Raw genomic sequence first — 24,103 nt, 5'->3', positions numbered from 1 at the left:
ATTTTATGCCTCCATTGTTCTTTTTACTTCTTCTTTTCTTTCTTTCTTTTTTTTTTTTTTTTTTTGAGATGGAGTCTTGCTCTATCACCCAGGCTGGAGTGCAGTGGTGTGATCTCGGCTCATTGCAACCTCCGCCTCCCAGGTTCAAGCAATTCTCTGCCTCAGCCTCCAGAGTAGCTGGGATTACAGGCATGCGCCACTACGTCTGGCTAATTTTTGTATTTTTAGTAGAGATGGAGTTTCGCCATGTTGGCCAGGCTGATCTTGAACTCATGACCTCAAGTGATCTGCCCGCCTTGGCCTCCCAAAGTGCTGAGATTACAGGCATAAGCCACCATACCAGCCCCGTTACCTTTTCAGCATACTTTCACAAGCAGATATTGCTGGGTCAAGTGCAGTTAGTAGCAAGGCTATATCAAGTCAAAGATGCCCCTTGGTGATTGAGAGGCTCTTTAGGTCATTACAGTGCCCCAGGATGATTGTCATGAACTTGGATTGTCAAAGAACAAGAAATGCACATTAACAGATATTTCCAGGACATCTTTAGAAACCGGTTAGGGTTTATCGTACAACTAGAGACTTAACCCCAAGACATGAAGTGAGTTACATCCCTCTTTGGTAAAATTTTCACCTAAATCAATAGCCATGTGTCTTTAAGGGCATTAAGAATCTGCCGGCCTAAAGTAAAATCAGAAAATCCCACCAACCTTTGACGGATAACATCACTTCAGCCAGGTGTTCCCGCTTGAAAGCATCTTTTTCATACTTCAGAACAACACACTCGTATGTGCCCTCGTCAGATGGGCGCAGAGCCAGAATCACAATGGAGAGGTTATTCGTGATATCAAAGATGGTCCGGTTCTTGTACTCGGGCCATATATTCATGTCCCCAGACATCATAGTCAGCACCATTTTCTTCTCCTTTTGCCAGTAGATGCGAGTTTGTGCCAGCTCTTCAACAGAAACATTGTGACCACAGGACAGCGTTGCCACTTCTTTCACTTCCTTGGTCACGTGGATAACACCTATGGAGAGGCAAACAGAACAGGATTGTATATTTATTAAATATAGATTCCTGCATGGTCAGGAAAAGTTGGCAGTAACAGAACTTAGGGTGTTGTGTCTAGTGACTAAGCATGAATCCAGTTTGACTTTTTGGGTCCTCAATGCTTTTTTTCTCTTCATTTTTTAAAAATTGTGGTAAAAAACACATAACAGGCCGGGCATGGTGGCTCACACCTGTAATGCCAGTACTTTGGGATGCCGAGGCAGGCAGATCACTTGAGGTCAGGAGTTTGAGACCAGCTGGGCCAACACGGTGAAACTCTGTCTCTACTAAAAATTCAAAAAATTAGCCAGGTGTGGTGGAGGGCACCTATAATCCCAGCTACTCGGGAAGCTGAGGCAAGAGAATCACTTGAACCCAGGAGGTGGAGGTTGCAGTAAGCTGAGATTGCACTCCAGCATGGGCAACAAGAGTGAAACTTTGTCTCAAAACAAACACATAACATAAAATTTATCATCTTATTGATTTTTAAGTGTACAGTTCAGTAGTGTTAAGTATATTCACGTTGTTGTGAAACAGGTCTCTAGAAATTTTCATTTTGCAAATCTGAAACTCTATGCCCATTAAACAACTCCCTTTTCCCCCTCTCCCCTCAGCCTCTGGCAATTGCCATTCTGTTTGTTTCTATGAATTTGGCTACTTTAAATATCTCATAGAAATAGAATCATACAGTAACAGCCTGTTTATGATCGGCTTATTTCACTTAGCATGATGCACTCAAGGTTCATTCAAGTAGTATACGATAGGATTTCCTTCCTTTGGAATGGTAATGATGTGATCATGAGGATAATGAATAATATTATGCACACACACCCCCCGCACATTTTGTTTGCCTATTCATCTGTCGATGCACATTTTGCTTGCTTCCCAACTCCTGGCTGCTGTGCTGCTGTGAACATGGGTGTGCAAATGTCTCCTCAAGACCCTGCTTTCAATTCTTATGGATATATGGAATTTTGGGGTCATATAGTAGTTCTATTTTTAATTTTTTGAGGAACCTCAAAAAGTAGCAGTTGCACCTTCAATGCTTTTTAAAGGTTTTGGAAGTCACTATTTAGAAAAACTAAATGTGATTGCACAAAAAACAAATTTGGTTTCGAAAACAGTGAAGACAAATCACTAAAATTGGACTCGTGGACCAATCATTATAACATAAACTATCCCTTTCCTTTTTCTTGAGAATTTTCCAATGACATGCAAGATTTAGGAGCACATGAGCCTTCTCTTACAGCAGGCGTGTTTAGTCCTATTACTTCTTATTTGGTTTATCTAACACAATACCACCCCCAAGAGAAGTCAGTCCTGACTAAGGTTCTGGGCACCGTGGTGGTGGAGGAGGGCAAGGTGCTGCTGCCCACCTCTGTCTAGATAGCCTATATTGAATTACTCTTCATAATATTTCCTTTTTTTGCTTCCTCTGTGGTGGCTTTATGGAGGGGACAGGTGCTATTTCATTTAATCCCCCAACAACCCCATGAGATATGTATTATTTTCCCCATTTTGCAGCTGAGGCAACTGAGAGATTGCGAGGTTCAGGAAGTCTAGGACAGGGCAGGTCAGCCTGAGATTCCAAGGGCCTATGATTCTGCAGCCATGATGAAGAATAAGGGAGGGAGATGAGGTCAACTAAGAAGAAAAAAGAGGGCCATACTTTAAATAGGTAGGGAACATAATCAATCTTCATTATTCATGAATTCCCACTTACAGAAGGCCTCCTTCTTGGCTCTGTTGCCTAGTCACTTGATTAGGTAATTTTCAGCTACTACTGCCTTGAGAAATTAGAATTTCACTATAAAGACCTAGTCTCTGATGCTTACTGCCCTTTCCCTTGCGTTTCTCCTACAGCCCCTCTCCCCACAATCACGTGATGCAACAACACACACACACACACACACACACACACACACACACACAGAGAGATATGCACGTGTACACCCATTCATTGAAACTACAGAACTGCATTTAACCATGGAAAAAATCTAAGGATAAATTTTATCCAGATTAAGTGAGCTAAAGACAATCCATTTCATGTGACTTCACTGGCTTGGCACAGGAATAAAACCTTCATCTGTCACCTTAATACACATCCTGATTCCTCCTCTTTTCACTTGAGTGACTTAGGATTTAAAGCTCTCAGGACTGCCTACTTCCCTCCTTACCTTAAAGGCAATCATGACTAAGTGCCCCCTGCTAGCATCCTTGCCTAGAGGCTCCTGGTTGTTGATGTAGAAAGAACATGGGTTTTTTGTGTTTAATAAAATCCACAGTAGCTGTGTGACCTCAAGCAATTTGCTTTACTTCTCTGAACCCCAATCTTCACATTGGTTATTATGAGGATTAAATGAGATAATTTATGGCAAGCACATACTGTATTTCAGTGCCTAGATGCACACCAAATATGAATCCCATTCTCCTTTCTCCAAGGGGGTGGGGAATTTACTAACTTCTAAGGCTTTTGATTTCATCTTTGGACAGTTTGACTGAGGAAGTTTTGCTTTGCTTTATGTTGAAGTCTGTTTCCCTCTATCTTCTACATGTATTACAAAACACATCTCATTCTTCTTACATGACAAGACTTGCAGATATCTGAGTATAGTGATGTCCTCTCTCAGATAGTTCTGCAGGTTCTCATCTGCCCCTGTTCCTTATTGATGTATTGAAAGTGAGTGCCCTCACTTTCCTCACTACACAGTTTGATTTGTGTGTATATTTTTTTGAGAGAGCAAAGTCCACTAAATCTAACATTCCAGACATCCACTGTGTGATTGGCTCAGAGTAGAACTGGGTTGTCACCTCCTTTACCTAAATCTATGTTTGCAGCCTAAAGTTGAATTCAATATATTAGCAGCCACCTTACACCTTTGATATACCTATTGATATATTGACAAGCAAATTGCCTTATTTTTCCACCTGCACATACCACTGAGTGCTGCTCCTACATCCAGTTCAACACCCAACCAAATGGGTAAAGCTCTTCCAATGATGTTACCTTTCAAGAGTTATCCAGAATCTTCCCCTTCCCCTGCATCTCCATATGATGACACCTCTTTCTTTCTCTTCTTTCTCTTTCTTTCTTTCTTTTTTTTCTTTCCTTCCTTCCTTCCTTCTTTCTCTTCCCTTCCTTGCTTCCTTCTTTCTTTCTCCTTCCTTCTTTCCTTCCTTCCTTCCTTCCTTCCTTCTTTCCTTCTTTCCTTCCTTCCTTCCTGTCTCTCTCTCTTTCTTTCTTTTTTGAGACGGAGTCTTGCTCTTTTGCCCAGGCTGGAGTGAAGTGGCGCAATCTCGGCTCACTGCAACCTCCACCCCCAGGCTCAAGCAATTCTCCTGCCTCAGCCTCCCAAGTAGCTGGGATTATAGGCCCCCACCATCACGCCCAGCTAATTTTTGTATTTTTAGTAGAGACAGTGTTTCACCATGTTTGCCAGGCTGGTCTCAAATTCCTGATCTCAGGTGATCTGCCCACCTTAGCCTCCCAAAATGCTGGGATTACAAGTTTGAGCCACCACACCCAGCATGATGAGACATCTTGAGCATTCAGAAATATGGAAAGGCACTTGCTTGTTTTATGTATATAGCCAGATGCCTATGGGCCAGGAGTTGGGGACAGAGACAAGGATCCCTAGTGAGAGAGAAAGTCCACTGGTCCCCTGAGAAGGCCTGGATATAAGTGCCAACCATGGGTTAAACAATGTACTCAGCCCCAGGGGATATGAAAGTCATAGTAAGGAATGTGAGGTCTGGAAGGGATTTCCATGATCATTCATTCTCGTGGCCTTATCTTACAAATGAGGAAACTGAGCTGAGGAAAAGAAACTGCCCCAGTTTTACACATTTTTTTCTTTCTGGCCCAGGCTTTTAGAGCCATTCTTCTTGTTTATTGATTTCTTCAGTTTTAGGCCCCAGTTCCAGTAAGTAAGCCAACACTGTCCTCCCCCTACTCCAACCCAGCCCTACCACTGAGCCCTTTTGCTTTAAGAAACAGAGTCCCAGGCCGGGCATTGTGGCTCAAGCCTGTAATCCCAGCACTTTGGGAGGCTGAGGTGGGTGGATCAGGAGGTCAGGAGTTTTAGACCAGACTGGTCAACATGGTGAAACCCCATTTCTATTAAAAATACAAAAAAATTAGCCAGGTGTGTTGGCACACACCTGTAATCCCAGCTACTTAGGAGGCTGAGGCAGGAGAGTCACTTGAACCCAGGAGGCGGAGGTTGCAGTGAACCAAGATCATACCACTGCACTCCAGCTTGGGTGACAGAGTGAGACTCCGTCTCTAAATAAATAAATAAATAAGAAACAGAGTCCCTTTCTTTCCAGGTCTGATTGATCCCATGGTTTCAGACTGAAATGACTCCCATGCTTATACCTTTGGACTATTTCTACCGTCTTCAGGTACCCTAAATAGATCCTATAGCCTGCCTTTATCTCTTTGGCTATCTGCAGTCCATGCTATACAGTTACCCTCCAGCCTGGATTTGCTAGAAGTGTTGTTTAAAACATTCTGTTCATTTCTCCATCCGTATAACCAAGAAATATCAGCACATCAATATCTAAACTAGTCTCTGTGTCAATAGCACCAAAATTCCTTAGCAGGCTATATTTTCTGATTTTTGGTTTAGAAGGCATGGTCATTCTTCCTAGGCTGTTGTAGGACCTAAAAGCAGCATCCCTCTAAGGCCCCAGTGCCCCCTGCCCAGGGCTGTCATGCTATGCCTTCTGGGCCCTGTATTCCCTGAAGCCATACAGATCCCCTTAGGGAGACCCATGTCTAGGGACTTCATTTCCAAGCCCTCTCTCTTCTTAGATAGCAGGATCATGGGGCACTAGCACCTTTCCATCTCACCAGCCATTCTCAGGCCTCTGTGAGACTGGATACGGCCCCACCACAGCACTGAGCAAGAGAGTGTTGTGATGGTGGGTATTTGCATAGCAAAGTGAGGTAATGCAGAATAGTCCAAGCACCCCTTCAGCAATTGTGTGGAATGTTGCCAGTCCCTGCTTTAGGGAATATAACTGAAAGAAGGGAAGAAATGAAAAGATATACTTGAGGGGAGCGTATTTCAAAGTGAAGCTATATTAGCTAAAGATCAAATGACAACCCAGACACTCCTAGTGTTGCAAGGAAAGCAAAATGAGACATAGAAGGAACATGGGCTATCCATCTCCATTGATGGGATTCTAGTTCCAGCTCAGCCACTTGCTGTTTCATCTGTTTCCTCATCTCTAAATTGGTATGACACCTACCCCTTGGGATCACTGGAAAATTCAATTCAATTAAATGGTATAAATAAAAAGTCCCAAGGACATAGCAGGTCTTCTGTAAGAGTTTCAATTTTTCTTTCTCCCTCCTCCCACTGCTAACTCTTACCTTTCATTTCACTCAAGGGTTATGTCAGATATAGGACTCTGGTCTTGCTTTGGGCCAGACAGACAGCAACTCACTTATCTGGGCCCCCAATAATACAGTCTTTCCCCACCGAGCTATTTGTTCCCACCCAAAAAGAATCCAATATTTCTCACTGATTTGGTATAACATCTTTTGGTGATGTTAGCAAAAGAGATAGCGTAACTGAAAGAGAAACCATGTAATTTTGATGATGGCTTCTAAGGAGTTTTTGTCCAGCCTTCTGAGGATAAGCGTGAGGAAGAATAGAACTAAAAAGAGGAACCAAAATCTTCTGAACAATTTGGAAATTCACACAGAAACTCAGTTTTCAGGGTTCCACCACACAGAGACAGAAAACAGTCATTATAAATTTTCCCAACAAATTTATATCAGTTTTGTCTGTTTTAGGGACTCTGTCACACACGGACAAAAAGCGGTTGACACTGACATGTCTCTAACGGTTTTGTCTGCTTCAGTGACTCTGGCGGGGAGAGTCAGGGCCCGGAAATTTCAATATTACTGTTTCAAACCTGGTTGAACTTCTGAGCTTGCTTTGCCATTTTTGAATGGGCATTGTGAGACCTACCCATCCCAGTGGGTGTGAGGATTCAAAATGAAGTACTGCTCATAAAAGTCCTCCACAGTACCTGGGACATTAAAGGGAGCCAGTGTCTTCCCCAGAGATCCACACAGTTCAGGTCTCACTTTGCTCACATCTGCTCTCGTGGCCCCTTGTCAAAGAGGCCTTCCCTGACTCTCCTTGAACAGCATCATCCTCCTTGCCCAGCTCCATCCTGCCACTATTTAGTCTCTGCCTGATTTGTTTCTCTTCAGGCTTGTCTCCAACTGATATATATTTTTACAACTGTGATGTATATTTACATGTATATGTGATACATAATTACGTATGGATCTATGGAGCAGAGGCTTCCTCCTTTGTTCACTGCCATATCTGCAGTGTCTAGAACGGGACCTGGCCCATAGTAGGTGCTCAGTAAATACTTGCTGAATGCATGTCTAGGCATGAGGAAATGAGATCTGGCTCCATCCACTGTGTATTAGAATCATAACCATGAGCAAGGTGGGTAACCTCTTTGGGCTTCAGGTTCCATCTCTGTAAAACAGTCATAATACTATTGCTATGATTTGAATGTGTCCCCTAAAGTTTTGGTGTTGGAAATTTAATTCTGGGTGTAACAGTGTTGAGAAGTGGGACTGCTAAAAGGTGACTAGGTCATGGAGACTCTGCCATCATGGATGGATTCATGCCATTTTCTTGGGAGTGGGTTCACTACAGCAGGAGCGGCTTCCTTATAAAGGATGGTTTTGGCCTCCTTCCCACTCTGTGTCTCGTGCGTGCTCTCCTGCCTTTTTATCCTCTGCCATGGGATGATACAGCAAGAAGGTCCTCATCAGATGTGAGCCCCTTGACCTTGGACTTCCCAGCCTCCAGAACAGTAAGAAATAAATCTCTGTTCTTTCTAAATTACCCAGTGTCAGGTATTCTGTTATAGTAGCACAAAACAGACCAAGATAACTATCTTCCCTGCTTCACATAATTATCACAGTGATCACAGGATACCAGATGTAAAGTGCTTTCTTAAGTGTAGAAGGCTCTACAGATTTTTAATGGGGCTGTTCTTTCTCATGCACAACAGCCTGCTTTGCTGAACCACACCCCCACAGGACCACATCACCATGGTAACTGGCTGATTCTTGAAGTAAGTTCAGTGCCCCTAGCTGGCATGGGGAGCCCATCCAGCACCTCTACCCAGCAGCAGTCAGAAAGGGAGCTGCATTGCCACTGCTGGTGGAGAAGGGAGAGAAGCAGTTGACACAACATCTTAAAACTTACCAAATGACAGGGCATACATGATCTCCCTGTAAACACAAGTGTGCTTTTTAAATAAACATTTTCCCTGACTATAAAATAAACATTCTTAGAAAGAATGGAAGATATAGAAAAGCGTGAAAGTCACCTATTGTCTCACCACCTGGAGATTTTACCGCTCCTGGTTTGTGCACACCCTTCCAACAGGAGTGACCATCTTGGACCCCGCTCAATGTTTGATCAGGTGAACTAGCACCGACAGGGCTGGTGTCAGCCATGGGCTAGGTGCTAGCCACACAAAGGAGACAGGAAGAGCTGCCTCTGGCGGCCGCAGGCTTGAGACCTGTGTCTCCTGGTGTTCACACTGTTCCTGACTTTTCCCCCTGTTTAGACCCCGCTCATATACTCTGTACCATCTGATCCTTACTTTTTCTCTTTCTACACAGTATTTATATCCTTAAAATGCTCAGGGACTTGAACAACAGTTGTCAGGGTGATGACGGGAACAATCACTGGTCATGGGACCCCTGGGCCAGCAGCATAGCGGTATGTGTTGCGGGGAGAGGAGGATGTGTTCTGTGAATGGTGGCACTTTGGGGCATTCTCTTTTCTCCTAGCTCTGAGTTCTCAGGCTATAAACTTATAGGCAATGCTTTTCCTGCATCTCTTGCCTCCTCCTGCAGGAGGCCTTTCCCCTCTCCTTAGACCTGACCCTCTCTTAAAGGACTCTGGCTCCGAAAGAAAAGCTGCCCACATTGGTCCTTCTGAGGGCTGCCCTGGTAGAGCCTCTGCCTTACTGCCACTTACTTACTGACAAAGCACTTATTGTACTTTGCTGGAGTACAAAGTCAGGCGTTTCTGCCCCATAGACAGTGCCTGCCGACCTAGAGCGGGAGAGGAGCCTGGCTGGTTCCACCCTGTGCATGAAAGAGGGGTCCCTTCCCCTGGGCATCAGTGACTGGGCAGGAGGAGAGGGGGAACACCTTTGCCATGGTATAGCTTTCTGACCCAGGGCAGGAGAGGAAGACCTAGTGTGGCAAATCTCTGCCCTGAATAAAGCCCTCTATAATCCTACTCCACTTTATTCACTCAATCTCGCCTCCCACAGACCACGCACAACTCACACCTACACTCCCGTTGGGCAGTCTTCACTAATTTTACATGGTACACACTCTCCATCAACTTCCCTCTGACTCAATTCTTTTCATCAGACACATCATCAGTTACTGTAAGTACTGAAATAACCTCCTAATAGGTTTTGCACAGTCATGGGGGCTGCCCTACAAGCCCTTCTTCAGTAACACTTTTTCCTTTTTGAAGTTATTTACACCTTTACTACTGAAACTCAAAGTGTATGCGGAGCAGCATCAGCATCACTTAGGTGCTTCTTAGAAATGCAGAATCTCAGGCCCATCCCAGACCCACCTAAGTGGAAACAGCATTTAAAAAACTAGATAGACTTTATCTTTTAGAGCTGCTTTAGATTCATCGAAAAATTGCGTGTAAAGTACAGAGGATTTCCATATACTCCCTCCCCACATATTCACAGCTTCCACCACTGTCTACATCCGGCGCCAGAGCAGTCCACTTGTTACAATCAATGAACCTACATTAACACATCATTACCGCCCCAATCCAGAGTTCACGATAGGGATCACTCCTGGTATTGCATATTCTATGGATTTGGACAAATTTATAATAACTTATATCTATCATTACAGCATTATGCAAAATAGATTCACTTCTCTAAAAAATTCCCTGCGCTAGAGACTGCAATTTAGCAAAACCCCCCGGTTACGGGTATGTGGGAACAGAGCTGGGGTAGACCACGCCACTACCCTGGGTAAAGCCCTTCTAGCCTCCTGAATAACATGCGGATTCGTGACTACAGCCCACAAGTGCTGCAGGGTCTGGTTTTGCTCACTGGGCCAGTCCCTCCTCTGCTCCTCCCATAGCTCACTGCCACTCCTCACTGGCAGGGGAAGATAGCACTTTCTCAGGCAGTGCCTATGCCCTGCCTTCAAAGCACTTGGCTTTGTTTGTTGGCCAACAAACAAACACATTCATTTGAGTGGCTATTGGATTACTTTCCCTCTTCCCAATGATAGTAAATTTCACAAACGCCCGAGCCATGTCCCCGGGACCAAGAAAAGTCTCTTGCTTGTAGATGATGTTTGTTGAATTAATAAATGATTAAACAAAAGAATGAACACCTGTGCCAGCCTCATCCTTACCTTTGTGCCTTTGTCCAGGCTGTTGCCCTGACCAGAATTCTCTCTCCATCATCCATCTGCCTCTGTAAAGCCTGCCCTCCTTGCTGTAGCCCAGTCTGGTACTCCCTTTCCCAGATCTTGGGCTCCTACAATCAGGGCAAAGCATTTCATTGCTCTTTGCTTGTTTTACATGGGTTAGCTTTGCATTCCCCCAACTAACATATGCAGACCTCTTTGAGTGCAGAAATCCTAGCCTCGACTTTATGGCCCACCTGGCACACAGTAGGTGGTTCATTGACTTAGTCACAGCAGCAGTAAAATCAGGATATAGCTGGAGAACAAGGTGCTTTCCTAAACATCTTTCTTTAGCTCAAAGATCTCTTTCCATTTAACTCTGACTCTAATTTTCCTGGTACAGTTTCTAAAGTTTGGGTTTTAATTTTTATTTTATGTCTTCTTTTACTTTTTTATCGTTCTCCCTCTTTCTATTCTCTCTCCCTTCCCACCTCCCTTATTTCTGGGAAGCCTGTACAAATTTCCTTCTAAATATTTTAAACTCCTCTGTACTCCCCAGAAGACTAGTTTGGGAATGCTTCCCCAGCTCCCCAGAAGGAAATTGTAACTGTTGGAAATGTAATGTAACTGTCAAATATATACAAAATCTGAGGTGTAAATTGTGAAATGTAAGCCATGGTTCTCTTGGTCCTGAAAACAATGCAAAATAGCTCTGGAGAGAAAATTTTAAATGACCACCATTGCAGTCAAGTAATCTGTGTGCCCCCAACTCCTCTTCCCTTCCCTCTACCTCTCTCTCACACCTCTGATATTCTAGGCAGTACTTTACGTGAGAAGTTTTTAAGACAAGAACCCTTAATAGTCAGGTCTTTGCAGACTGGCAAATCATGCTGGAGCCCAAACTTCTTGATTTGTGGGAAACCAGGAGGTATGCTGCTCACTAGAAAACCGATCTTTTGTTTTCTGACTTAAAAAAAAAATCAGAACCATCCTGCCAGCAGGGACAAGCCTCACCCTTCTTGACAGTCCCAAAAGTTCAGCACTCTTAAGATCACCTGAGCAGGAACAAAAGCCTCTGGAAGTCAAATTATTACTTTCAGGACATATATGTAATACCTCTGTGGCAGATTAGAAACAACTAAAAATATAATTTTATGTTAAATCTGATACCACTTAAAGTCAGATGCCAATGTTGAAAAAAGATCTCAGCATCCAAAACAGAACAAATAAGATTAATGTATTAAGAGGAACTTAAGAAGGTTAAGAAGATTAACGTCATTAAGAGGAATTGTCCTCAACTACTCTCCCGCCTTCAAATTGGAAAGAAGATCACCATTGTTCAACTTTAGAAGCAGGACACTTTCACTGAGCTGTATCATGAAAATATAGTTTGGGAATGGACTCTGAGGCTGGTATTAGCACATCACAAAATGTACGTGAGCATCTAATACTCATCTAATGAAAGAGACCATTATGAATCGGCTCTATGGTTTTGTTAAAATAACACCGTCCCTTCCATGCTTCCTTGTACGTTCTTGAGTTAACTTGGTTGCTAACTTGCTGTGTGATGATAGGAATGTCCTTTAACCTCTTTGAACCACAGTCTTCTCATCTTTAAAATGCTCTGAAAACACCCTGAAGGTTCCTTCCAGCTGATAGGATAATAGAAGGGAGCAGCTCAGAGAACCCCACCTCCTTTCTCTTAACCCTGTAGCAGTTGACTCTGTTAAGTTCCTGAAAGTTGCTTACCTGAACAGAAATGAGAAAGACAAGCCAGCACCAAGAGCTGAAAGAACTTGAGGTATGGACACTTGGATGGTGATATTCCCTGCCTCCATGTGTGGCCCATGACTTCAGATGCTTCGGGTCAAAAGTGAAAGCCAACAATTTGGAGCCAAGCAAGACCAGGGCACTTCCCAGGCACAAAACAGGCAGGGTGGTGACAATCCAATTGCCAGCCCAGAGGATTCTCCAGTGACGTTTACAAAGCACACAGAGATTGGAGGGTGTTCCTGGGTCTCCAAAGGTTGTGGATTTAGTTTCACAACCTGAAAAAGGAACAAATAAAAGTCATCCAGGAAGGAAGGTGTGCCTACTGTGAGTTGTAAAACTCCAGAGTTGCCTGCTAAAATTAGTTAGAGAGTTTAACCTAAGCAACCGCTAAAGCAGGGCATGACCCTGAGGGAAAGAAAGTTGAAATTCTGTGAAGGGATCAGTTCCAAGAACCAACCACAGCCCTTCCATGTAAAGGCTTTCTACTTAATAGGCGGGATTAAGATTTGGTTAGAAACACAGAGAGCTCTAAGGACCCTCCATATCTGCTAGCCAGCCTCCAAAAGTTCAAATTCTCTTCTGAACATACCAAGAAACACAGAGCAGACAGTAAGGGTGTATTTTGTCCAAGGCAGGACCTAAGTTATGAAATAACTTCTTTCTTGACATATTAACATAAGAAAACAGGTATCTCAATTCTTTAAACCCGCTGCTCAAATAACATATCATAAAGGGGTATGAGATCTCAATAACCAGAAAAGTCTATCCATAAAAAGGGAGGGAAAAAAGACACTGCACACGTTACTTATTAAAATTATGTACTCCAGGGCCAGGCGTGGTGGCTCATGCCTGTAATCCCAGCACTTTGGGAGGCTGAGGTGGGCAGATCACTTGAGGTCAGGAGTTCCAGACCAGCCTGGCCAATGTGGCAAAACCCCATTTCTACCAAAAATACAAAAATTAGCCAGGTGCGGTAGTGGGTGCCTGTAATCCCAGCCACTTGGGAGGCTGAGGCACGAGAATTGCTTGAACCCAGGAGGTAGAGGCTACAGTGAGCCAAGATTGCACCACTGCACTCCAGCCTGGGTGACAGAGAAAAAAAAAATTATGTGATCTCATGTGAGACGGCTAGGGTTTAATTTTTCCAGTAAATATGTCAAAATTGAGAAATGAAAATGAACACTGTGCTCCACTGTCACGCCTTCAGGCTGCTACTAGGACACAGCCCCGTGCTGCTCGGAGAATACTTGAGTGTCCTCTTTGGAGACCACGCTGAAGCTAGAGTTCGTCACGCCATATTGTTTTGTTAGTCATCATGCATTTTAGGCAGGATTAGCTAAAAGAGACTTATTCACCAGAATTTGTTTTTCTTAAGATAGAATCTTGCTCTGTCGCACAGGCTGGAGGGCAGTGGCGTGACCATAGCTCACCACAGTCTCAACCTCCCAAGCTCAAGCGATTTTCCGACTTTCACTAGAATTTTACTGGCTTGAGAAATTCAAATACAGCCCACAAAAATAATATTTGCTAGCATCTAGGACATTTTAAAATAAAGGGCCACAATGCTGACTATGATGCTCCAAATGTGTTGGGAAGCCACAGCCTCCTGTGGGAATGAGACCCTGAAGTTTCCTTTGAGGGCAAGCATGGATCCAGGAGGTGGTAGTGGCGGTGTGTTTGTTTAAAAAGCAGTGAGGTTGCTGGTAACTAGTTCTACCAAGCTATCCCACAGTAAGATAATAGTAAATGTACTTACTTGCTGAAGAAAAATTCCACTTTTTCTTTAACTCCTTTGATTTCAGATGAGACTCCACTTCTGAGATGTTCTCTTCTTGTAGTCTATAAAGCAATGATGAGTCGCTCCGTTTTCTTCGGGTGGGTCGTCTATCAGAGAGGTGGCATTTCCCCTTCTAGCCTGCAGTTGCTTGACAGAAGATTTGAATTGACTCAGAAGTACTTTGTCAGCGCAAGCAGTTTTATTGGACAGCAGAGGAAGCTGCCTCTGCTGCTGACTTCTCCCAGTTGCTTTTGCAGAGGCTGTGTCTGGGGCAAATCACACAGCAGCCTCCCTCACCACCGTGCACAGATTAACAAACACAAAACACCAAGAGCACCCGGCGGCGCAGGGGAAGTGAAGAATGATGCCCAAGAAGAGGGAGGGGCATCCCGCTAGCCTTGCTGTGTGATGGAAGGCGAACTTCATGGGCTGGCTGTTCCTGTGCTGGTCTCAAGTTTTGTTTTAGCACCCAGAGTTACTCCTGAGTCCCTGCAGGAATAAGCTGTTGACCTTATATGTAGGGGACACTTGTGGAAGAGTGCTCAGCTCACAAGATCACCCTCAACTGTACTCCCACCTCTGCATCCCACCATCTTCAGAGAGTGGGCTCTTGCCAGCGACGCTGGACAGTGAATTCTGGTCACCCTAGCCACAGTTGAGTGCATCTCGGGTGGGGTGAGGAAGACTTTAGTCATGCCCATCACTCCCATTTCCAACTAGCTTGCCACCCACCCCTGTGTGCCCCTTTGCAGGATTCTGGAGCCCCTGTGAGTGAGCAGCTGACCCATGCTGGACCAGTGTACTTGTTTGCACAGGTGGAACCTGACAGCACCTTGCATGGGCCTGCAGGATCCACACTTTGATTCCATTCTGTCCTCACCCAGGGCTTCTCTGCTGTCTTGGCATTCTTTGAAAGTTCACTCAAGCATGTGCAATCCAGGAATACAGGGAAGTCGATGCCCATGGAGCTGCTCTTGACCAAGAGGGTTGGAAGCTGGTGGATAACTGCTTCCTCCTTTGCCTCCCAGGTGAACAGTTCTGACGGACATTGCGTGAGGCTCCCCAGAAAGTCCCTGTGGGATCAAGTACCAGTGGCCCCTAACAGTGGTCACCTCTGTGAGGCTTCCTTGTACTGGCTGTGCCTCCTTCCCAGGCCTGCATTGCTGGACCAATGTTTCCAAATAAATTACTTCACTCAAGCCTTTATCTCCAGCTTGGCTTTCTGGAGAATGCAGGCTAAGACAGCAGGGATATTCAGTGTGGTGGAGATACAATAGTTTTTTTTCTAAATTAAGCATGTAGAATGAAGAGTACATTTAGAGAGAAATAAGAAAATGATAGTAGACATGGTATATGAACGTGACAAACATTGTGAATATGGTATAGAAGTGTCTGAATATTGACTTAAGGCCATTAGAAAACAAACTTTCCTAGCAAAAATAGCAATTTGAGCTGCTAGCCATCCTATATTTTTCAGTGTTACTGAAGACACTGAGATCCCTTTAAATAAAAAGATGACTAGGAAGAATGAAAGCATGAGGCTTCTGGGTGTCCATTGGGTTGGGAGAGTGAAAATCATCCTAAAGAAAGAGAGAGGAAGAATACAGGCGTTTTCCACTTCTAAATAGGTCCACTTCTAAAGCGTCACTACTACTGGCACCCCACAATGCATGCACTTCCCTGCCACAAGATGCATTCACTTGGGCTGAGGCAAGCTCTTCAAACTGAAGTACTCGTATTCCTGAGAACAGTTGGGGATTTTCACAGGGTATGTGGGCACTGATAGTTTTTAAGAGAATCAATTTTTAGGTTTTCAGTCTTGTTATGTATTCTTTCCTAAAACTTAACTTGCAGTGAGAAGGATCCTGGCCTTAACCTCATGTAAAAAGAAAGGCTTACCTCTCACCCAACCTGAATCTTACTGTGGTACAACATTCTAGAAAGTAAAAAAAACTTCAGAGTGTCAAATAAAGGGACCATTTGAAATACTGGTGCTTTTATCAATTTGGCCTCCTTAAATCAAGACAATATAAGCCCAAGATCGGGCCAATGTGTCCTTCCTATCTTGCCTGTATTACTATTAAGTAGATACATGGCATTAGAAATACATGTATTGCCGGGCATGGTGGCTGACGCCTGTAATCCCAGCACTTTGGGAAGCAGAGGCAGGTGGATCCCCTGAGGTCAGGAGTTCAAGACCAGCCTGGACAACATGGCAAAACCCCATCTCTACTAAAAATACAAAAATTAGCCAGGTGTGGTGGCAGGAGCCTGTAATCCCAGCTACTCAGGAGGCTGAAACAAGAGAATCACTTGAACCTAGGAGGCGGAAGATGCAGTGAGCCAAGATTGTGCCATTGCACTCCAGCCTGGGGGACAGAGTGAGACTCTGTCAAAAAGAAAAACAAAAAACAAACAAACAACAACAACAAAACCAGAAACAAAAAAACAAAACAAAACAAAAACAACAAAAGAAATAGATGTATTGTAGTGGGGTGGCAGGAATGACGGCAGCTTTTATTTAATAAACTTGCGTCTTCTACTTCCTACCTATCATCAAAGACGCCAGCCGGGCACAGTGGCTCACGCCTGTAATCCCAGCACTTTGGGAAGCTGAGGTGGGTGGATCACAAGGTCAGGAGTTCAAGACCAACCTGGCCAATATGGTGAAACCCTGTCTCTACTAAAAATACAAAAATTAGCCAGGCATGGTGGCGGGCACCTGTAATCCCAGCTACTCGGGAGGCTGAGGCAGGAGAATCACTTGAACTTGGGAGTCAGGGGTTGCAGTGAGCTGAGATAGCACCACTACAATCCAGTCTGAGTTTTTTGAGACTCTGTCTCAAAAAAAAAAAAAAAAAAAAAAAAAAAAAGACACCGTTCTTCCCATACCAGCCAGAAAGAGAGCAAAGTGTGTGGGTGAGAAATACTGACTGCAGCGAGACTTCCTTCATCTCAGCAACAAGTTTTTGGCAGGGCTTAGTGGATACTACCCTATTCACCTTAGATTTGGAATACTCAAGCTTTGGAAATCACGCAGGCAGAACTTGCTATGAAAGGACTCCACTGCACTGTCACCTTCTGTATTGGCAGAAGGGGCCTAGTGAACACCCTTCTTCACCTGTGTCTTGTTCTGGTCTCAGATGCATATTTTGAATAATTGCAAGGAATATGGACGTGACAATTTCCGCCTTACCTCTGGTAGATCAACATTAAATTTTCAAGTAAAGGGAACACAGATTAGAGGTAAGTTCATGCTTTCTATTTTCTTGAACATTTACTCAGATCAAATAAATGTTTTCACTGATTTTTGCCACTTCTACTTGATACATTATTCCAATGCACTGGAAGTGATATTTTTTCCAGGTATTTGAAGTAATAGAAAGTTATAGATGTCAACTTAAAATGAACAAAGAAATACAGAGTTTTAGAAATTTCTTTTCTTTTCTTTTTTAGATGGAGTCTTGCTTTGCCGCCCAGGCTGGAGTGCAGTGGTGCAATCTTGGCTCACTGCAACCTCTGCCTTCTAGGTTCAAGCAATTCTTCTGCCTCAGCCTCCCGAGTAGTTGGGACTACAGGCGTGTGCCACCATGCCAGGCTACATTTCTGGATTTTTAGTAGAGATAGGGTTTCACCGTTTTGGCCAGGCTGGTCTCAAACTCCTGACTTAGTGATCAGTCCGCCTCGGCCTCCCAGAGTGCTGGGATTACAGGCGTGAGCCACTGCGCCCAGCTGAGTTTTAGAAATTTCATGAGGGACTATATGAATAAAAATTTTGACGATCACAGACACCCTCAAATTTTAAGAATCCCAGTGAAATCCTAACCTGCCTTGGTGAAACACCCATTAAACAACTTTGCCATTAGCATCTTGATGTGACTTAATCAAAGAGGCTGGAAGAAAGGAACACCAGGCAGGTACTTTACAGGGTTTCCCCAATCCTGATTGTAAAATTCAGAAGGCTCCTCTTCCAAGATTATGTACTAATGGGATGTGTTTAATTCCTCTTCCTCCTTCAATGGGTCTAGGAGCATGACCTGTGAACCACAGATTTCTAAGGTAAATTTCAGGACACTGGAGGTGGTGATGGATGAAGAAGGGCAAAGGAAGCTGACCCCGAACACCTATATTACTGGAAAACAAAACAAAACAAAACCAAGTAAAAGATCTAAAAGGAGGCCGGGCACAGTGGCTCACGTCTGTAATCCCAGCACTTTCGGAGGCTGAGGCGGGCGGATCACTTGAGGCCAGGAGTTCGAGGCCAGCTGGCCAATAAGGTGAAACCCCATCTCTACAAAAATAAATAAATAAATAAATAAATAAATAAATAAATAAATAAAATTAGCTGGGCATGGTGGTTCACGTCTGTAATCCCAGCTACTCGGAAGGCTGAGCCATGAGACTTGCTTGAACTTGGGAGGTGGAGGTTGCAGTGAGCTAAGGTTGTACCATTGCACTCCAGCCTGGGTGACAGAGCAAGAGTCTGTTTCAAAAACGAAACAAAACAAAACACAATAACAAAAACACTTTAAATGAGTTTGTTCTGAGGAGCAGACCCAGGGTTGGAGAAGAATAGAGCAGGAATTACTGCTCCTCAGTGTAAATTCGTCACCGCCAGTTATTTTTTTAATCCATCCTTGGCTTTACTGTAATAAAAGTGAAAGAAATTATTTTAAAAAATTTTATGTGAAAAATTTAAAGGATAAATTTATGAAAGTATATTTTTGTAATTCTAGGGTGAGCAAGCCACAAAACTTGGAAGCCATGAAAAAAGAAAAGATACACAGATTTGAGTTCATAAAAATTAAAAATATGTGTACAATGAAAGACACCATAAATGAAATGAAAACACAGTCACAGACTGTAGAGGACCCAGCAAGAAGAGATGAGGAGAGGGAGATGCAGCTTTGTGACTCAGGAAGCACACGTGGTGCAGAGGCTGTTGCGACACTGTAGGGGCTTTACCCCTGAGCAAGATGATCTCTGTGGAAACGAAGATTCCATCTTTCCACTCTTGACCTCAGAGCCACTTCACCTCCTCAGCTGATAAAGCCGGCCTGAGCTCAAACTTCCTACCCTTCCTTCCAGCATCCACAGGGAAGGCTGGGCTGGCTCCAGGCAGTGGCCTCAGAATTACTGTAAGTGCTGCCATTTGCAGGTTGCCTACTCAGGTCCCACGGTGCTAGCCTGACTGCTGGGAAAACCCGTTTCCCACAGTGCCACGCAAACAAAACCCGTTATTGCACTGACAAAAATTTTCAGGGGAGTTTTTCATGTTCTAACATTACCCTCCCATGGAGTTTAGAAGTTCATTTTTAGATGTGGCTGCAGTCTCGGCAGTGAAGGATAACAAGAAGCCTTCTGACCATTTCAGTACAATTCCCCAGCATCTTCACACTGTTTTCTGTCACAGAATATGGTGGCAGTGACCGTCAGCTTCTCTGTGGAGGGTTGAAATGCTCCTGGCTCCTTTCCCTACTTTAACCCAGCACGTCTATAAGGCTTGCACCCCGCATAGGGCAGCTGATCTAGGCTTTAAGGCTATGGGGCTCCCCAGGAGTGCCACAGTCTGCTAAAGCTGGCAGCAAATGTCATCAAAGTGGAAGAGTTCACCTCTTCATCTTAAAATGTTGTCACGTTCTTTCTGGTTCTTTGAGATGGAAATCACCAAAATGCTAAAATGAAGAGAAGTGGACATTCAGAGCTAGCCCTCATTCAGAGTGAGGGCCCTCTTCTTACTGCCAACTGCCCACTCTCCCTCCTATACTTGGCATCTTACTCTTCCTGCCTGTGACTCTTGACACACTGTCCCCCAACTTCCTTGGCTGCCTTTCCCCATTCTCTCTGCCCATCTAAACATCTTTCTTCCTCAAAGGACCAGGCCAAATGCCATTTCCCCAAGAAGCTTTCCTGACTCTTCTAAATATCCATCTGCTCTTTCCCTTCTCTGAGGTCCTATGTCTGTGCCACTCATTTGGCACCAATCCAATCCCTCCCCACCCACCCACCCCCAAATTTATTGAGTGCCTACTATGCGCCTGGAAGGGTTCAAACACTGGAGAAGCAAAATGGTTTGACCAGGAGAGAGAGGACAATGTGGACAGATCCTAAGAAAAAGAAACAGCAGAAAAAGAGCAGGGCAGCTAGCTGAATTTAAGTCTGCAGTGTGGCGAAAATGCCAACAACATATTGCGAGATATGAGTGGCAACATGACATACCATGGCCAGAAATTATCTTTTTGGATTCTTTCTACATGAACCCAGATCCTTATTGAAATATTACTTCCAACTTCAAACTAAATGTGGACAGGATCCGGCAGAAAGTAACAAACAATAACAAAAAGGATGCTAAACCAGGTAGCTCAGAGAACAGAGGAATGGGGAGCCGAGATGTTTTAGACGGGCCAAGTGGTTTTGAGGCATTTGGTAATGATCCTCTGTGGCTTTGAGGTGTGTCTGTTTCTTTGTTTTGAGCTAGTCAGGGACATAAATGCCCTCTACATCTGTAGGCAACCAAACTGGAGAAAATAATCTACATGTAAGCAGGATAAATTTTGATTGTGTTTAAGGAAAACTTTTTTTGTGTTGAAGCTGGAAAAGGTGACTTTCAAAGAAGGTTGCAAATTTTTATTGCCTGATGCTTTAAGAAGAGAAGAGACAAATCCTGTTTTGGAAAAACAGAGGTTTCTCTGCCTGAGAGTATGGAACTGTGGTGGAATCCTGGGCCGTCCACGATTCTAGGATCTGAGGCATTACATGTCACTGCCACTGGCTGCCACTCCCCAGCCCTGACACACTGTCCACCAGAACCACTAACAAAGTTATAAAAGTCACCCTTTTCAGTTTTCTATTTCATTTTCCCTGCCCCCTGAGAAACAGGAACCAAGGACCAGGCAGTAGGAGAAGCCAGACATAATCTATGCTTTCAAAGTGGGCCACCATGACGTGAATGAATTAGAGCTGAAGGGTCATGGAGGCAGCCTGTTCCTCCTCCCTCCCTTCTCCCCAGCTCTGACCCCTACTTCTTCCTTTTTGTGTATTATTCTGAAAAATAAATCAAACAGTTGCCATTTGTTTTATATTACGTTGGTCCACAACGTCAAAGGTCATGGTTTCCAGATTTCGGAAAAGGAGTTTGATTCTGTTCCTAAAATTAAAGAGAAATTGCAAGACTTGAATGGAAAGGGGAAGTTCCCCTTCACTAACTCTTTCTAGAAGGGTCAACATTTAAAACTTAACCTGTGGCCGGGTGTGGTGGCTCAAGCCTGTAATCCCAGCACTTCGGGAGGCCAAGGAGGGGGGATCACTTGAGGTCAGGAGTTTGAAACTAGCCTGGCCAACATGGCAAAACCCCATCTCTACTAAAAATTAAACAATTAGCTGGGCATGGTGGTGGGTGCCTGTAATCACAGCTACTCCGGAGGCTGAAGCATGAGAATTGCTTGAACCTGGGAGGCGGAGGTTTCAGTGAGCTGAGATTGAACAATTGCACTCCAGCCTGGGCAACCGAGTGAGACTCTGACTCGAACAAACACACAAACAAACAAAAACCAAAAAAGTTAACCTCGTGTGGATATTTACCTATGATTTGAATACGAGAAGGATTTGACCACTTGAGGGTCTGATTTATACAAGTACCACATGATGAAGAACAGGATTTTATGGAGTGAAGATCCTTAGCAGCACTCTCTGACTGAATCTCTCCGGAGCCTGAATTGATTTCTCCAGTGGCCACTGGTAGAAGTTGAGTGACTCCTCCAATAGCCCCAGACACAACTAGGAAATGTGCCTAAACTGGCTGCCATTTGAAACCTTTTGGTGTCCTTTTTTAGATGCACCACCCTAAACTTCAGGAGTTCTCTCCAGAGAGTAATTTTAGGAATGAATGCCAGAGACCAAGGAATGAGGGACTGTTGCCTCATCAGAGGGAGAAGGAGCTAGCTGGAAAAACGAGAGGAACAAAATGTCCCCTGACTAGATTTTTCTTTACCCTTTGTCTCAAGGACTCTTCTAGAAACAGAAATGAGAGTAGATTCGTGTATGTTTGCCCAGGTTGACCCCAATGGAGGGATTGTGGGGCAGAGGCCGCATGAAAGAAAGATAACTTCAGTAGGGCTCTCCAAACTTTTGGTTTCAGGAGCAGTCACTTTTTACTTCCTAGAAACTGTATTTTCACCTACTGAGAGTCTAGCAGGCAGTGAAGTCCCCTTAGGATGGGACCGTGGGCAGGAGGATTGATGTTTCATTGCAAACCCTGGAAGCGGAACTTGGGACTCAGCTGGCCAGCTGAGCTTCTCTTCCTGTGGGAAATCCCAGCAAAACCAGGAGAAAGGGAGCAACAGAGGTCATCTGCTAGGAAATGTACCAAAGAAGATTTGAAAAGTACTGGTGGATCTCCAGAGCAAAGGCTGGAAAGCCCTGACCTACAGGAGCAGGCTACTGCATTGTTGGGAGGGGCGGGATTCACATCCACATGGACTTCCCTCGGGTCTCTTTCCGCTCTGCAGGGAAGGGTGGAAGCTGCTCCTAGGGTTTTTTTTTTTCTTCTTTGAGATGGAGTATGGGTCTGTCACCCAGGCTACAGTGTAGTGGCATGATCTTGGCGCACTGCAACTTCTGCCTCCCAGGTTCAAGCGATTCTCCTGCCTCAGCCTCCCGAGTAGCTGGGATTACAGGCTTGCACCACCACGCCCAGATAATTTTGTATTCTTAGTAAAGAGGAGGTTTTGCCATGTTGGCCAGGCTGGTCTTGAACTCCTGACCTTGTGATCCGCCTGCCTCAGCCTCCCAAAGTGCTGGGATTACAGGTGTGAGCCACCACACCCGGCCACTCCTAGGTTTTAAAACACCAGTTTGTATCCACTTATCTCTTTTGCTCCTCTCCATATAGTCTCCCATCTCTACCTCTTGCTATATTTGATTACTACCTCTTGTTAGAATTACAATGCATATCTTAGATTTTTCTTTAAATACAACTATTAGAGTGTCATCAAGAAGAGACTTAACCCTCTTTGGGGGCAGGGTATAGAATATTTATTTATTTATTTATTTAGAGACAGGGTCTCACTCTGTCACTTAGGCTACTGTGCAGTTGTGTGACCCTAGCTTATTGTAACCTCAAACTCTCAGGCTCAAGCAATCCTCCTGCCCCAGCCTCCTCAGTAGCTGGGACTACAGGTGTGCACCACCACACCTGGATAATTTTATTTATTTATTTATTTTGCAGAGACAGGGTCTCACTTTGTTGCACAGGTTGGTCTTGCACTCCTGGACTCAAGTGATCCTCCCACCTCTGCCTCCCAGCATACTAGGTTTATAGGCATGAGTCACTGTACCCAGCAAATATTTTAAAAATCAGACTCAAGAGGTTCATATCTTTAACAGATGTTTAGTCTATCACGTAATTTCAATTTTTTCCTAAGTGACAGTAGAAGGAATGGAAGAAGTCCTGGCTGGGAGTTCAAGAGGCCAGGCCCACTTCTCTCCACGTGTGAAACTGAGTTATATAAACTCTGAGTAACTGTCTTCACTGGCCTCAGCTTCCTCCCTAGAAAGTTATTGTCAGCCAGGCAAGGTGACTCATGCCTACAATCCCAGCACTTTGGGAGGCTGAGGCAGGTGGATCACTTGAGGTCAGGAGTTCAAGACCAGCCTGGCCAACATGGTGAAATCCCCTCTCTACTAAAAATACAAAAATTAGCCGGGCGTGGTGGCAAGCACCTGAAATCCCAGCTACTTGGGAAGCTGAGGCAGGAGAATTGATTGAACTTGGGAAGTGGAGGTTGCAGCAAGCTGGGATCACACCACTGCCCTCAGGCCTGAGGGACAGAGCCAGACTCCGTCTCAAAAAAAAAAAAAGAAAAAAGGAAAAAAAGAAACTGTCGTCAACTGAGAATTGACAAGTTTATAAATCTGGAAAGGAGAGCTTTATTTTTCATAAAGGGTTGCAGACCGCAGGGTGTCCGTTCTCAGTCTGGGAAGTATAGCCTTCCAGCCAGAAGCCAAAAAGAGGCACTTCGAGGGAAGGGCAAAGGGAACAGGAATGTAT

The 24,103-nt window shown here is 44.4% G+C and overlaps 1 protein-coding gene across 2 annotated transcripts in view; it reads right to left on the bottom strand.

Annotated features, from left to right (window-relative positions):
• Positions 1 to 14,265, bottom strand: part of CD80 (CD80 molecule) — a 42,930-nt gene extending 28,665 nt beyond the window's left edge. The window contains exons 1-3 of one of the 2 annotated variants that reach the window (XM_050778754.1): positions 14,035 to 14,265; positions 12,255 to 12,553; positions 708 to 1,025 (exon numbers count right to left, since the gene is read on the bottom strand). In XM_050778754.1, coding sequence (XP_050634711.1) covers positions 708 to 1,025; positions 12,255 to 12,354 — 418 coding nt within the window. In that variant the 5' untranslated portion in view covers positions 12,355 to 12,553; positions 14,035 to 14,265. The remainder of the gene's footprint in view (positions 1 to 707; positions 1,026 to 12,254; positions 12,554 to 14,034) is intronic. The other variant, XM_050778755.1, reaches the window with a different exon arrangement.
• Between the last annotated feature and the right edge of the window lie 9,838 nt (positions 14,266 to 24,103).

The sequence above is a fragment of the Macaca thibetana genome, chromosome 2 (genome assembly GCF_024542745.1).
Source record: "Macaca thibetana thibetana isolate TM-01 chromosome 2, ASM2454274v1, whole genome shotgun sequence".
NCBI classification, from domain to species: domain Eukaryota; kingdom Metazoa; phylum Chordata; class Mammalia; order Primates; family Cercopithecidae; genus Macaca; species Macaca thibetana.
This window is presented reverse-complemented; position numbering and strand designations above follow the sequence as displayed.